At 42.0% G+C, this 14,016-nt stretch overlaps 2 protein-coding genes across 4 annotated transcripts; one reads left to right on the top strand and one right to left on the bottom strand.

The window, feature by feature from the left end:
- Positions 1–515: 515 nt before the first annotated feature.
- gucd1 (guanylyl cyclase domain containing 1) lies at positions 516–6,572 on the top strand. Of its 3 annotated transcripts, none has more exons than XM_061818069.1 (6): positions 516–973; positions 1,056–1,140; positions 1,720–1,885; positions 1,978–2,069; positions 3,290–3,531; positions 3,732–6,572. In XM_061818069.1, the coding sequence occupies exons 1-6, from the start codon at positions 958–960 to the stop codon at positions 3,761–3,763; spliced, it is 633 nt and encodes a 210-aa protein (XP_061674053.1). In that variant the 5' UTR covers positions 516–957; the 3' UTR covers positions 3,764–6,572. The 3 variants fall into 3 exon arrangements, with proteins under 3 accessions (XP_061674053.1, XP_061674051.1, XP_061674052.1); XM_061818067.1 differs by having other exon boundaries at positions 3,739–6,534; XM_061818068.1 differs by having other exon boundaries at positions 516–939; positions 3,739–6,520.
- Positions 6,573–6,765: 193 nt separating this feature from the next.
- upb1 (ureidopropionase, beta) lies at positions 6,766–10,692 on the bottom strand. The gene is made up of 10 exons (XM_061818066.1): positions 10,510–10,692; positions 9,770–9,941; positions 9,546–9,633; positions 9,380–9,474; positions 8,992–9,150; positions 8,742–8,911; positions 8,007–8,088; positions 7,816–7,858; positions 7,090–7,244; positions 6,766–6,922 (listed from the first exon to the last, which is right to left on the bottom strand). The coding sequence occupies exons 1-10, from the start codon at positions 10,611–10,613 to the stop codon at positions 6,821–6,823; spliced, it is 1,170 nt and encodes a 389-aa protein (XP_061674050.1). The 5' UTR covers positions 10,614–10,692; the 3' UTR covers positions 6,766–6,820.
- Positions 10,693–14,016: the final 3,324 nt, after the last annotated feature.

Raw genomic sequence — 14,016 nt, 5'->3', positions numbered from 1 at the left:
TATATTTTTGTTTGGTGGCGCGCCATGAGACTTCTACAAAGTAAAGTAGGTTCCTTGAGTGAACCAAGTTTGGGAACCACTGAACTACAACAGACTAGGCTGACAGAATCAATTATAAGCAGTTAGTGACTTGTACAATAAGCTTTATTACGAGGTTATCTATCATTACTTAACCAGTAGGAAGCAGCAATGCAATAATCTTGCCAGTCTGGTAGAAATAAAAAATATGAAGAAGAAATCACAGGCAGTGTTGGGGAGATAAACTAAAATCAAAACGAGGAAATATAAAGACTATTTTGAAAACGAAGGCAAAGGCAAACCTAACCCAATAAAAAGCTAATGTCGTCAGAACGTTCTATGAGCTTTTTTTTCCCCTGTAGTTTTACTTATTTTTTACTGTCACGCCTTAGTAACATTGCTTTTGTCTGCTTCATGATATTGCAACGACCATAGTGACTTTTTTCTATTAAAAAGACATTTAGTGTGGCAGACCTTGACTGGCCAGCACGATGCATTTTGCCCATTCATATCGGCTGGATGGCGGTATGTGCTGTGTCGCCTGTGATCGCTCACAAGTTGAGCGTAGAAGAAGACGCGCTACGGCGAGCCGGAGAAAATACCTTCATCGAGCAGTACTCCCACCCTTTATTGTGTTAAATTTTATCGAGATTTTAAGTGTTTTTGTATATTAGTTTTCCCGTGTGTGTGAGTCCATATTTAAAGCGGTTGAGTGGCTGGGTGCTTAAGAAGGGATACTACGAAAACATTAATACTGTAGCCTGGCCGCTAACAGTAAACTTGAGATGTATTTATTTTTAATCGACGAACAATCGAAAATGACAAATTCAGGTGTTCAAAGGCCATCATAAACAGCACATTTTCATCTGGGAAAACTTGTAGGCGGATTTTCCTTCAAAAGAGACGACAGCAGTATGACAGGTGAGTGACACCCAGCTGATGTCAACAAGCCCACGTAGGTGTGAAACGACGACCACCATATTAATGATAATTACCCGTGAATTAAAGAAAACGTTTGCGTGTTTTTTTCTCTCCAGATGATGCCGTCCTATTGGATGTACCTGTCATTCAGCAGCTGTACCACTGGGACTGTGGTTTAGCCTGCTCCAGGATGGTACTCAAGTAAGCATTATATCATGCAAATGTCAACATTCTGCCTATAAGTCTTTTTACGGAAGTGGAAATGTGGCCCGTGGATTCTCCTCGTCAAAGATAAGAGATTTAATTGGCCTTATAAATTGTACATACTTATGATATCAAATCGACGTGGTGTGGAGGAAAAAAAGAGCTGGACCTGAGAGACAAAAAGGGGGGGAAAAAATCTAGAAATATGACTATGATTTTTAACCGAGTGAGTGTGCAAACCTTGTAAAGACATACAGAAAACGTTTAGCCTCTGTAATTATCAACAAAGGATAAACAAAGTATTGAGGTGAACTTTTGTTATTGACTGAATACTTATTTTCCACCACAATTTACAAATAAATTATTGGAAATCAGTCAAAAAAAGATTATTTTTTTTTACCCCTCATTTTGTCTCAGATAGGTGAGGTATACTTAATATGAAACACTTTTTTTTTTTTTTTTTTTTAAGTTGGAACACTTAAGTTTCACAATTAGTGGCAGCATCAATATTTTTTTGTTGCTCCCAACATTGGGTATTATCAGTACATTTGAGCTTTTGTATGTCCGGGCTGGCAGGTACCTTCACCCCATTAGTGATGCACAGTTTCAGAGAGCATGCTGGGACCTGAAAATGACGGAGAGCGTGTGGACTATTGACCTGGCCTACCTCATGTGCCATCTAGGAATCAAGCATTGCTTTTGCACACAGACACTAGGAGTTGATAAGGGCTTTAGGAATCAGGTATCTTTGCTCAGAGAATAAGCAAATGCAATTTAGGAAACAAAAAAAAAAAAAACTGATTTAACACTTTCTGTTTGTCCTCTGCTTTGTAGTCCTTTTATAAGAAGCATTTTGATACCGAAGAAGATCGTGTGAATGAGCTTTTCCATAAAGCTGAGAACAAAGGTGTGGTGGTGAAGAAATGGTAGGTACATGAAAATGTAAACGGAATTCAAGCGCTACATTGAAGAAGGTTTTAATGTTACAGATTGCATGTTCTAGAGCAGCGGTTCTTAACCTTGGTTAAGCGACCTGAGCCGATCGCTGGGAAACAACAGAAGACTCACCTCATGTTATGTGTGTGCGTGCATGTATCCATAAAATGCTTTTTAGACTGCATTGTGAATGCCATTCAAAACACAACACTAGGTCAAGGTGGGTGATTACTATGCTGACAATGTGAATGTATTTAACAACATTTCAACGATACATTTGAGTTTAGTAGCATTACTGCGGGATCAGACAGCACATCAAATCATAAAAAAAGAACCGCCCCAAAAATTACTCTTACCGATTAACCCTTTTTGAGAATTGTAGAAATAACAAAGTAAACAATGATTTGTGTGCGTGTGTGTATGTGTTTGAAACTGATACATGGGTCATTTTGTGCATCACCTAAATCAGTGATTATGGGCCTTTATAGAGCCAAGGCACATATTTTACAATTGAAAAATCCACACCAACAAAAGTAAATGTCACCAAAAATGGATAGATTAATTACTGTATGTACTTCCTGCCATCTAATTGAAGAGGATTTTTTTGTTCTGTCTGTCATTGTGCCTCACTGGCATAAATAGCTGAATAAATATACATCATTTCTTGGAATAAATGTTTTTTTAGTGATTTCATAAAATTGGATAACTTCCCACAGCACACCTGAAGAGCCGTCACGCACACTAATGTTCCCCGGCACACTGTTCGGGAATCACTGACCTAGATGGATGACTGAGAATTTACAGACATTAAAATAAATAAATATTTTGGTTTTAAAATAAACATGTTATTTTGCAAGTTAGGAAGGGTTCCATGATCTCCAGATAAAACTGGCGAGGTTCCGTACCTCCAACAAGGCTAAGAACCCCTGTTCTCATCTTGCTTTAAGCCAAACCTCCAAGCTTGTCTCATTTATTGGACCCCGGATTGTCTCACACTTGACTCTTATTAGCTCTTGGTGAATCGGTACCATAGAGGTTCCTCTCCTGTGAAAGTTTACTTAGTTTCAATACAAACAATGAAAGACGTTGATTGTGTGGTACTTATGCAGACTGTTTGTGATTTGGATATGGATCAGACCACAGTCTCTGACCATTTTATGCAGAAATATAAGAAATTCCAATGCTTTCACGTACTGTCTTCTCCCCACAGCTCTGTGACCATTCACGAAATCCAGTCTCATCTAGAAGAGAAACACGTTGCCATTGTGCTAGTCAACGCTGTCATCTTGACGTGCGAACTTTGCTCTGCGCCCGTCAAATACTGCTGCTTCCTCCCCGTGGGTCAGAAGTGTTTCTGCAGGAAACCGGAGTATCAGGGGCATTTTGTAGTGCTGTGCGGCTTCAACAGGACGACCGGCTGCATCTTGTACAACAATCCTGCGTATTCCGACCGTGAGTATTACCATGGGGCTACGTGTACGGCGACAATATTTTGTTTGCAACATACATACCTTTCAAATGAATAGCTTCTGCATTTGTGTAAACAAAAACAAAACAGCAACTGTTAATTACCAATGCCATTGATTTAGACCAGCTCTGGCTGAAATGTTACATTGTTTGCGTGTGCGTGTGTGCGTGTGTGTGTGTTGGAGAATCTAGGGGTCTGCTGCACCACCATCAGTAACTTTGAGGAGGCTCGGCGGAGCTACGGGACGGATGAGGACATCCTCTTCATATTTAAAGCGAGTTGATAGACACTTTTGAAACATTTGGATTTGACTTCATGTAATGCACTCCTGTTGATGAGATAGTGAAGTATTTCAGCGGGTCCACATCCCCCCTTTACCCGACCTCCCTCACTGGTGCTATTGAGTCGAGCCGCTCACGTGAAAAAGACTTCAACATCGATGTTCCTCTTTTACGACCAACACCACTCAGCCTATTAAGGAATTAACTCAATAGGTCATGCTAAATTGTGTAGAATTATGCTTTTTTTTTACGGGGGGGTTGATTAACTATGAATATGCTATTAGAATTTTTGAATGTTAGGCTTTTCATGAACCTGAAAAGAGTCTTCAAGTACAGTAGAGGAATTATGATACATTCTGACCTATATAGGAGTTTTCAGGAAATTGTGTACTACATTATTCAGGTCTTATGACGTTTGTCCATAATTTTTGTTTCAAGTCAGTTCTTGTTTCCTCAAATCTTCCTAACTCAACTTTGTCTCACATTTTGTTCATAAATATTGCAACAGGGAAATTTAGTTGAGCTGTGAAAGTCTCAGGTAATTACAATCTGCCTTACAAAGATGATTTTTGTTTTGATGAATGCTGTCAGAGAGGTATAATGTTAATATTTGTTAATTATTGTAGTTGTTGTTTTCAGTGGAGTAAAACTGCACCGCATTATGAAGTCGTTTTTACATTTTGCAATAATGTAAACCGCATTCATTTATGATTAGCACTGAAAGAATTCTCTTAGAGGACTTGGATTGGATGACGTTAGAGAGAGTATTGGTCCCCTTTTTAAATTTTTATATTTTTGCAAATTTTCCCCACTCTAAAATCATCAAACATGTAAATAGACAAATATAGCCCGTTGGAAAGTAAAATGGTGTTTTTAAATGATTTCATTTATTAAAGAAAAAAAAAACTGTTCAAACGTATCTGGCCCTGGGTGAAAAAGTAAAGGTCCCTGAAACCTAAAACCGGGTTGGGCAATCTTCAGCGGCAACAACTGAAATCAAGCATTTTGGCAAGGTGACTTTTACATCTATGTGTAGTATTTTGGCGCTTACTAGTAGGATTGTTTGAATTCAGCAACAATGAAGACTTATGGAGCATGAACAACCTTTCGAAGGTCTAACCCTAACCCTAACCCTGGAATCAAGTTTGAACTTTGACTCTGTCATTCCAAAACCTTCCCTTTGTTTTTCAAGCCAGACAGTTGACTTGCTGGTGTGTTTTACATCGTTATCCTGGTATAGCTCCCACGTGCGCTTCAGATGGTGGTCATAAGTTGATGGCTGCGCATTCTGAAGAAATTTGTGTATAAGAGCAGAATTCATGGTTCCATCAAATACAGGAAGTTGTCCAGGTCCTGAAGGAGTGCAGCAGCCCAGCGATCACACTACTCCCACCATTTTTAAATGGTGGTATGTTCTTTTTCTGAAAAGCTGTGCTACTTTGATGCCAGATGTAACAAGACACCTTCCAAAAAGTTCATCCTTCATCTCTTCAGTTCTTATGATATTCTTCCAAAGTCTTGGGGATCAATCAGATTTTTTTCTTTAATTAAAAGTAAGACGAATCTTTATGTTCTTTTTGTTAAGTAGTGGTTTTCGGTTTGGAACTCTGTCATGGATGGCATTTTTCCCAAGTCTCTTCCTTACTGTCATGAACACTGACCTTAACTGCAGCAATAGAGGTTTGTCCTGAGTTCCTTTTTGCTATCCTGGATGAGTCATTGCTCTTCTATTGGGGTCTTTATAGGCCAGCCTCTCCTTGGAAGCATCACCACTGTTCCAGGTTTTCTCTGTGTGAGGTTAATAGCTCTTCTGGTGGTTTGCTGGATTGCCAAAGCTTTAGAAATGGCTTTTCTTTTAAAAATTTACAGATTGATAGATCCCAATTACTTTATTTCTCAAGTGCTCTAGAATTTCTTTGAATCATGTTATTTTGTTCTATCTTTCTTAGATAAGTCGGGACCGATTCAGTTGTGAGTTATTAATAGGTCTGGAGGTAATTAGGATTGGTTGTGATCAATTCAAATGAAGTGAAAATGATATGATTGGCCACAATTCTTTTGTCATTAAAAGTGGTGGGGGTGTTATTTTTCTACACAGGGCCCGGTAGCACAATATTTTTTCCTTAATGAATGAATGAATTTACAAAAGTGCATTTAGAATTCACTTTGATTATATTTGTCTATTACATGTATCTTTTTCATTATCTTGCACATTACACACATTACGGTGCAAAAATGCAAAAAAAAAAAAAAAAAAAATTGAGAAGGGGGTGAATACTTTATCCACTCCTCTTAGATGGATTAGTCCTATGTTGGAATTTTTGGTGTGTCTCATGGGGTGAGATTTATGAACTCTCATATAAGACGAGTCCTACCGAAGGGAAATCAGACACCATAAAATATTCCAAAGCTGAAGTTGCCTAAAGAAGAACGTACTTAAAGATAGAGCTTTCCTGTATTGGTCACATTTTGGGTTATGAGTGTTCATTATCGATGAAAGTGAACAGTTTGCAATGCCTCATTTTTCTGGTTTCAATTTAATGTGCAACAACACAATTAGAGTATGAATTAAAACAATTCTTTTGATCTTCATGACAACACAGAGGTCTGTTTGGATTTTTGTTTAATGCTGTAATTAAAGTGTTTGAACCTTAAACCTCATTCCTATAATACTCATCTGCATTATTACTGTAAAGCTCACGTTTGCATTAGAAATGTAATTTTATTTTTTCAATTTGTCAACTGTCAAGTGATCGTGTGCATTGCATCAGATACCAGATTTGTCTTTTAATTTGCAAAAATATATTTTGACTTGTCAGAAATACATTGGTCTTCCTTAGTTTCTTAATGTCGTTTGAAAATGCTCATTGCACTTTCAAGAACAAGTAAAAACGACTTTTTTTTTTTAAAACACTGCTTCTTATATTCTTGGTTTGGCTAACTCTATGCCAATGGGAAAACGTGGGTGCTAAAGTGAGGGCAGTTGAGAACGTCATCTGTAGAGGTTTAGTTTTTCCTTCACTATTTGGGGCTGGAAGTCATGTCGGACAGCATTGATGAGCCCCTCAGCATACTCGGGGTAACGCCCAGTCATCTACAGGGAAAAAAGAAAATGAGATAGCATTTTGTATCAGGATGGATCAACAGTGGCGTTGACTTTGATTTCCAAAAATGTGCAATTAACCTCTATTGACAAAAAAAAAAAAGAAATGTTTAGAAGAATAAAGTAAAATGCAAGTCATCCACGTCTCATTTGTTGACCTTGAAACTCCATTTGTCACTGATTTGGCGGTTCAGGTTGAGATCCATTTCTACCACCAGTAGTCCATCACGAGTCCTGGAGAGCCCCGGGGTGCGGCTTCCGTCAGGGGCGGCCACATAACTGGATCCGTAGAAATGGCCAAAGTCGTGGTGAGCTGCAAATAATATCATAAAAGGCAATACATGCTCCGAATGTTGCCATCATACAATTTTCTACAAAGAATGATCTTCATTGACACTATCCATTCATAGTACTGTATTCATTATTATATTGTTATTATGTATTAAGCTGAAAATGTTATCCATCCATCCATTTTCTTAGCCGCTTATCCTCACAAGGGTCACGGGGAGTGCTGGAGCCTATCCCAGCTGTCAACGGGCAGGAGGCAGCGGACACCCTGAACTGGTTGCCGGCCAATCGCCGGGCACATAGAGACCACCTGCGAATTCCTGCAGGTGGTCTGCTTGTCGCACTCAGAATCACACCTAGGGCCAATATAGAGTGTCCAATTTCTGTTGCATGTTTTTGGGATGTGAGAGGAAACCGGAGAGCCCAGAGAAAACCCACGCAGGGACAGGCAGAACATGCAAACTTCACACAGGGAGCGCTGGGATTGAAACCAGGTCCTCAGAACTGTGTGGCCAACACTTTCCAGCTGGTCCACCGTGCCGCCCTGAAAATCTTATACTAACCCTAAATGCTTTGAATTATGGTTACGGTCATACCTTTTTGTCCATCACCAGATGTAAATTCATTTTTGAAATGCTCCTGCATGAAATAAAATCCATGTTATTCATGTTGACCAGATGTACTAATTACAAAACAGCAACGGGAAACAAATCTTATTCAGTGCAAAAGTAAAATAAATAAATAAATAAATAAATAAAAATTGCATATGCAAGTGACTGGAACTTACTGTTCCAACTCGATTTATTGCGCAGGTGAAACAGTGGTTCGCTATGGCTGCATTCCTGGCCTCTATAGGCCACATGGGCTCACTAGAGAAAAGATATAGCATAATATTATTAACAGACGTACAGGTAGTAGCAGTCATTTAACGGAGCCAAAATTGTAAGTGCAAATTCTATCCACCCAACTACTTTCTGTACCCCTTATTCTCATTAGGGTCGCTGGCATGCTGGAGCAAGCCTATCTCAGCTGACTCGAAGCGAGAGGCGGGGTAAACCCTGGACTGATCGCCAGCCAATCGCAGGGCACATATAGACAAACAACACATACCGGCAATTAAGAGTCTTCAATTAATCTACCAAGCTTGTTTTTAGGATATGGAAGGAAACTGGACTAGAGGCCCCATAGCTCAGTGGTTAGAGCACTGGTTTGGTAAACCAGGGGTTGTGGGTTCATATGCCACTGGGGCCTCCACTCCCTGAGAAGGGTTGCATCAGGAAGGGCATCCGGTGTAAAAATTGTGCCAAACATATATGTGCGTTCATCTAAGATGATACGCTGTGGCGACCCCGAAAGGGACAAGCCGAAAGAAAAGAAGGAAACTGGACTACCCAGAGAAACCCACGCAAACTCCAAACAGGCAAGGCTGGATTTGAACCCAAGTAAATAGTCTTAGTCTAATAATGTTATTAAGAATAGAAACATTGTCTTGTTTAGTCAAGCGTTCCACCAGCGCACCTACCTGAGAGCACCAACAGTTGCAGAAGGGTTAAAGATGATCTCAGCTCCATTCATACTGTACATGAACCAGTTAAGGGGGTGATGGCGTCCATAGCAGATATTGATGGCTATCTTCCCAAATTGTGTCTGGAATACTGTGTGGCCAGTGTCACCTTCCATGTAATATGTCGACTGAGAGTACAGGAAAAAAAGACCGTTTTGCTTGGAAATCTACAGTGGGTCAGTGAATCGAAAAGGGAAGACAAATTGACCTCGTTAAAATCTCCAATTCTGGGAATATGATTCTTCCTGCTCTTCCCCAGCACTTTTCCAGAGTTGGAGATCACCACTGCCGTGTTCCACAGAGTGTCGTGGATCTCGTCCCGCTCCAAAATTGGAGAGATAACCACCATATTGTATTTTTGGGCCAACTAGAGGGAGAATCATTCATTATACTTGTGCACATCCTTTTATGAAGTTAAATGGGCAAAAGTATGAGAACACCGGGTTATTTTGGAGTTTGTGAATATGTGGGTGTCATTCCACAATCACAAAGTTGGACAGGGAGGTAGAAGTTTGATTTGCAGGAAAGAAACTTGTCCAGTAGCATCAGAACTCTCAGTACGTCTGTGCGTAGATGTAAAAAATCTAATCGGTCACCTCCTGACAGAAGCGTGTGGTATTTCCATTCTCAGCAGACTCTGCAAATTCCGTCCAAGGTTTTTTCTCGCGGGTGCAGAACGCAAATGGCATGGCTGCATTCAGCAAATGCAGGTCAGTCACAAATGATGGATTCTATTAAAAAAAAAATAACATTCACACTTACTCCATGTTTCCTGAAAGCAGATAATGTTCACGCCGCACATGGCCGCGACTTCCACAATTTGACGAACCCGGTTGTGCAAAGCAGTGACCTGTTGGGAGAGGACCGGTGCTGGATGAATTCAGTGAAATGTGTGGGTTAGGGTTGGGGTTGGGGTTAGGGTAACTAACAAAATAAATATATGGGTTTTCTAATATTAACCCGGTCTTCGCCCTCAGCTCCCTGACCTGGTCCACGATGGGCGCGTCTGTGGGCAGAACAATATGATGCTGCACAAGTCCCACTCGGATCCTTCTGGGGAGCCTCAGCTGTTCCACCCTGGCCTGAAAGCTGTAACCTTTCAGCTCAAAGTCAGAGAGCCGTGCAGCCTCCTCGGCACCTGATGGGAGGTCCAGCAGCCTATGGTGTATGTAGACCACATTCCACAATGGAAATCCACAATTCTTCTGTAACATACTACAACTCTTTATGACCACAGAAAACTACATGATTTGAGCGCTTCCTTTGATCTGGGATTAGGAATGTGTGCACATCATTCCAACTTTGATGTGAACCTGATTTTTTCATTTTTTTTTAATACTGTAGACTAATTAAATCCACCAATGTGTTGTCATTGAGGGTTCCACAATTTTGTTATTTGCACTAATTGATCTTCTGGGCTGTGTAATTGTGTGTTCCAGATTAGACAATACAGTACATTTTAAAAGTATATCAGGGGAAAAAAATGATCGCTTGCTGACAGTTTTTATTATGATATTCACCTGACAGCCTTATGGTATTTAGTCAGAAATATCCCGAGAAGTATTGCTAACATCATTAAGAGCACGATGAGGAGGCTACGTTGTGCAGACTTCTCATGTTTGCCTAAACGTCACAATGCTGCACAATGAGCAAAGTTCACATCACTCGTCTGAATAAATAATTGACCTCGAGCAGAAGAATGTAAAAGCAAACTCTTTCAACTCACTCAGTCTCCTTGCCAAATAAGATGCGTTTGACTTCTTTCAGCTCAGCTTTTGGAATGTAAGTCTCCAGAGTTGTCTCCAGCGATTCAAACTGGCCTGCAGACATTTTGGCAACTTTTCAGGATTCAGGGCAGCCAAATCCGTTTGTTTTGACTTGTTTTGTATCATCGTCAGCTCTGCGTCACGTCGACGCTCCTCCTCCCTGCTGTTTGCTAAAGTTTGTCATTAACTGACTTGGAATGTGTACTGTGATGGTTTAAATAAAATGGAATTACTAGTTTCAATAAGTACATGAGAGATTGAGATTTTTTCCTCCGTATGTTTTGCAATCAAAATGATTCGACTCAGTTTGGGCGGTTGGACAGAAATGACGACTTTGAATGACCTCGGTGATACACACACTTCTTTACTGTCCAAGGGAAAAATGTTAACCATTAATTACACAAGAGACAGGGCAATTTGAAAAGATACCATTTAATAAAAAAAAAGGAAAAAAGTGGACAAGGAGACAGTTGAATTGCATATGTTGGCTATCAGTGTGTCTGCCTCATTCCCCTTGGGCAAACTCATAGTATATACACAGTACACTAAGTGCACATACCTTATTTTTCATTGGAGCACAGAGGAGACTTGCTTTTGTTGTTTTAAAAAGTCACATTTAGAAGTCCCTCTTACAGTAGTGTTCAAAATAAGCGCAGTTTGATGTGACTAACCAGATTAATCTACGTTTTCAGTACATTCTTTATTGCTACATGTTACCAGTAGGTGCAATAGATTCTCAGAAAACTGAGACCCACCACTCATGATATACACTACACACTCTTAAAGCTGTGAAATTGGAAAATTTGTTTAAGGGGGTGTGTTAAAGAAAGGGTGGCATTCAATCAGTGAGGTCATCAATTTTGTGAAAAACAGGTGTGAATCAGGTGGGCCCTAATTGAGGATGAAATACCTGTCAAACATGCATTTGTCCTTGAAAGTCTGAGGAAAATGGGGCGTCCAACACATTGTTCAGAAGAATAGTGTACATTGATTAAAAGTTTGATTGGAGACGGGAAACCTTATAAAGAGGTGCAAAAAATGTATAGGCTGTTCAGCGAAAATGGTCTCTAAAGCCGTAAAATGGATCACAGAATAACCTGAATGGCAAAGGCCCAGCCAATGAGCAGCTCCAGGATGGTCAAAGACAGTTTTGAGTTGCCTGTAAGTACTGTGACAGTGAGAAGACATCCGTGTAAAGCTAATGTATTTACAAGAATCCCCCACAAAGTCCCTCTGTTAAAAAAAAAAAAAGGCGTGTGCACAAGAGGCTACATTTTCTCAAAGAACCAATCAACTGGCCTCAAGAGAAATGGAGGAACATTTTGTGGCCTGGTGAGACCAAAATTGTTCTTTTTGGGTCCAGAGGTCGCAGACAGTTTGTGAGACCACCTCTAAACTCTGAATTCAAGCCACAGGACACAGTGAAGACAGTGAAACATGGTGGTGCAAGCATCATGATATGGGCATGTTTCTCCTACTATGATGTTGGACCTATTTATCGCATACCAGGGATCATGGATCAATCAGTTTGCATCTGTCAAAATACTCCAAGTTGTCCTATTGCCTTATGCTGAAGAGGACATGTGTCACGTCCCATCGGAACGGGAGGTAGGACCCAAATGCAGGAACTCGGAAGATGTAAGGTAGTTCAAGAAGAGACGAGTTTATTATATGCCGAGGTCGGGGATCGAGCAGGCAGTCCGGTGCAGTAGCGGTAGTTGTGACGTCGAGCGACGAGAACAGATGAGCGGACAGGCAGGAGTCGGTACACGGGGAAACAATCAACGCAGGCAGAAGTGTCAAGGAGTAAGGCTTACAAGGTTGGTCAGAGAACGGACGGAGGTCGGTACACACAGGTTCAGTCAGGAATACGAGAGTGCTGGAACGGGACATAAAGCTCAACGAACTGGCGCCGGACCAGTCGTCACCGGGTCCCATATATACAGGGGATGATCAGGCCGCATGAGGCACAGGTGTGTGCCTCCCAATCAGCGCAGCCGCACAGCTCGTGCTGAAGCGACAGGATCATGACAACATGCCCTGGAAATGGCTGTTTCAGCAAGACAATGACCCGAAATACATCAGTACACAGACAAAGTCTTGGCTCCAAACCAACAAAGTTAATGTCATAGAGTGGCCAGTCCCCAGACCTTAATCCAATTGAGAACTTGTGGGGTGACATCAAAAATGTTGTTTCTGAAGCAAAACAAAGAAACTCAACTAAATTGTGGAATGTCGTTAAGGAATCTTGGAGTGGTATAGCAGCTGAAAGGTGACAAAAATTGGTTGACTCCTTGTCACACTGATCTTGTCATGGTCCTGCCGATCCAGCCCTGGCTGTGCGGTTTCCCGCGCGGCTGTGCTGATTGGGTGGTGCACACCTGCACCTCATGCTGGCTGATTTGCCCCGGTGTATGTAGGACCCTGGGGACGACTGGTCCTTCGCCAGATCGTTGCAACTCATGCCCCGTTCGTGCACTCCTGTATCTCTGATCGTGAACCCGTGTGTACCAACCTCCGCCTGTTCTCCGACCGACCCCGTAAGCCTGACTCCTTTGACAGTCCTGCCTTCTCTGATTGATCTCCCGTGTACCGACTCCTGCCTGCCCACAGACCTGCTCTCTACGCCCGACGTCCTGACTACCACTGCTGCACCTGACTGCCTGCCTGATCCCCGACCTTGGAACAATAAACGTTTTTCCCGAATTACCTCTGGGTCTCCTGAGTCCTGCATTTGGGTCCTCCCTCCGTATCGATGGGTCGTGACAGAATGATCTGGCCAAAACAGGACGCAGCAGGAAAGACCCGGCGTCGCTGGGACCGACGAAAGGTAGACCGACTGCCGGAGGACTAAGCCTGTCCGATTCGGGTAGGCTCCCCAATGTCCTCCCCTTCCGTGTCACACACTCCGCCTGCGAGCTATGAATACGTCCCGACCACGACCCGTCCAGGACCTCATATTCTTTTAGACTCTGATTTTCCGGACTATGAGGAGGACCTTGATTTATATTACCGGCTGCCTCACTACGACTCAGATTATTTCGACTATGAATCTCTTCGCCCGATCTTTAATCCTAGTCAGTTTTTTTCACCTCCCCGCATTTCCAACATGCATGTTCCCAACAAACAAGACCCAGAAGCGACGTGGAGAGGGCTTAAGTTCAGAGGCTGGAGTGAATTCAGATCAAGACGAGGCGAACTATTTTCCTCCAGTTATGAGGGGAAGGACATTATCATCCCCGTTGCTCCAGGCTGTCACCAATGATGATCTGTTCATGCCCGTTCGTGAACAAGCGCCCAGTTCTGTAGTGCCAAGGCGAACACCGAAGGTGCACCAATGCAGCGCTGTGCCGCCAGTGGGGGTTCAGGAGCCACTTTCCAAGCCCCACGTTGCCGTCCAGCAGATGGTGGCGAGGGTTCCCCAGCCACCTCATGTTCCCGTCCAGCAGACGGCGGCGAGGGTTCCC

This window comes from Syngnathoides biaculeatus, chromosome 4 (assembly GCF_019802595.1).
Source record: "Syngnathoides biaculeatus isolate LvHL_M chromosome 4, ASM1980259v1, whole genome shotgun sequence".
Classification (NCBI taxonomy): domain Eukaryota; kingdom Metazoa; phylum Chordata; class Actinopteri; order Syngnathiformes; family Syngnathidae; genus Syngnathoides; species Syngnathoides biaculeatus.
The sequence above is the reverse complement of the archived record's forward strand: the minus strand, read 5'-3'. Positions and strand labels throughout refer to the sequence as shown.

Bases quoted from the DNA above. Each gene is read 5' to 3' on its own strand.
- gucd1 (XM_061818067.1), top strand. The intron at 1,886-1,977 runs GTATCTTTGCTC...TCTGCTTTGTAG, and splicing joins ATAAGGGCTTTAGGAATCAG to TCCTTTTATAAGAAGCATTT. The intron at 3,532-3,738 runs GTGAGTATTACC...TGGAGAATCTAG, and splicing joins CAATCCTGCGTATTCCGACC to GGGTCTGCTGCACCACCATC.
- upb1 (XM_061818066.1), bottom strand. From the start codon at position 10,613: ATGTCTGCAGGCCAGTTTGAATCGCTGGAGACAACTCTGGAGACTTAC. The intron at 9,942-10,509 runs GTGAGTTGAAAG...CATACACCATAG, and splicing joins TTATTTGGCAAGGAGACTGA to GCTGCTGGACCTCCCATCAG. The intron at 9,475-9,545 runs GTAAGTGTGAAT...TGCTGAATGCAG, and splicing joins CTGCTTTCAGGAAACATGGA to CCATGCCATTTGCGTTCTGC.